The sequence below is a fragment of the Trichinella spiralis genome (assembly GCF_000181795.1).
Source record: "Trichinella spiralis strain ISS 195 chromosome Unknown Scfld6155, whole genome shotgun sequence".
Classification (NCBI taxonomy): domain Eukaryota; kingdom Metazoa; phylum Nematoda; class Enoplea; order Trichinellida; family Trichinellidae; genus Trichinella; species Trichinella spiralis.
Window position 1 is genome coordinate 1 of NW_003533094.1, and position 1247 is coordinate 1247.

At 40.5% G+C, this 1247-nt stretch overlaps 1 protein-coding gene across 1 annotated transcript; it reads left to right on the forward strand.

Annotated features, from left to right (window-relative positions):
• The first annotated feature begins 597 nt into the window (after positions 1 to 597).
• Tsp_15749 (26S protease regulatory subunit 6A) lies at positions 598 to 1235 on the forward strand. Its single transcript, XM_003366341.1, has 2 exons — positions 598 to 949; positions 1123 to 1235. The coding sequence occupies exons 1-2, from the start codon at positions 598 to 600 to the stop codon at positions 1233 to 1235; spliced, it is 465 nt and encodes a 154-aa protein (XP_003366389.1).
• Positions 1236 to 1247: the final 12 nt, after the last annotated feature.

The window sequence follows — 1247 nt, forward strand, 5'->3', positions numbered from 1 at the left end:
TTCACGAACTGTGGACATACCGTTACACGATGTTTACCTTGGCACACCGGACAGGTTGGATGGACAGATGTATGAAAGGCTCCAATTGTTTGACTAATGGGGCGAGATCGCTTCCGCTGACTCTCCATCACCGTGTGTTTATGCGTGGGGGAGGGTATTCTCTCTCCCTGTGTGGACTGTACGAAGTCCACAGCGCACCGGGCTTGTTCTGCTAGGAAATCCAGGAAGGTCTGACAGGTCGGTTCTTCCGTCGATTTGCCACATTGATCCTTCCACCGGGATTGGATGTTCTTTGGCTTTTTTTTTGCAATTGCGGTTTTCCTCGTACTTTCATTGTACAATTGTATGTATTTTTTGTCCGATCGCTCTGACTTCCAATTCGGGACCGTATTTTTTGTGCTGGATATTTTATGTGTCTTCCCTTCCTTTGGTTACTTCAAGCTATAGTATAGTCGTATTTATCAAATTGACCATCTGTCAAATCGAATGGGAATTTTAAATAAATGATTGAAAAGTTGAAAAATTATTTTCGATTAACTTTCCATTTTGATTGTTTGAATGTTTGTTTCAATTTTCGCTTCAATTGTTTTAAAGGCTATGGAAATTGATGAAAGACCTACCGAGAAATACAGCGATATTGGAGGTTTGGACACGCAAATTCAAGAACTGATTGAAGCGATAGTTTTGCCAATGACTCACAAAGAACGATTTATTACTCTGGGTATTCAACCATCGAAAGGAGTTCTTTTGTACGGTCCTCCGGGTACAGGGAAGACCATGATGGCGCGGGCGGTGGCTGCTCAGACTAAAAGCACATTTTTGAAATTGGCTGGTCCACAGCTCGTGCAAATGTTTATTGGCGATGGAGCGAAATTGGTTCGTGATGCTTTTGCTTTAGCCAAAGAAAAAGCTCCTGCTATAATTTTTATCGATGAATTGGACGCAATTGGTAAGTGTTATTGTTTAAAAAATGAATTAAAAATTACATTGTTAATATGTATGAAACGACAAGAGAGGGTTTGTATATGTGGTGTATTGAATGATGTGGCTTGATTTTTTGTTTGAAATATTATTTTTGATGAATTGATGATCAACACCAATGATTTTGATTTGACCTTACAGGTACCAAGCGTTTTGATTCTGAAAAGGCAGGCGATCGTGAAGTGCCACGAACCATGCTTGAATTTGTTGAATCAGTTGGCATGGCTTTCACCCCCCAAGCTGATATAGAGTGATTGCTGCTACGA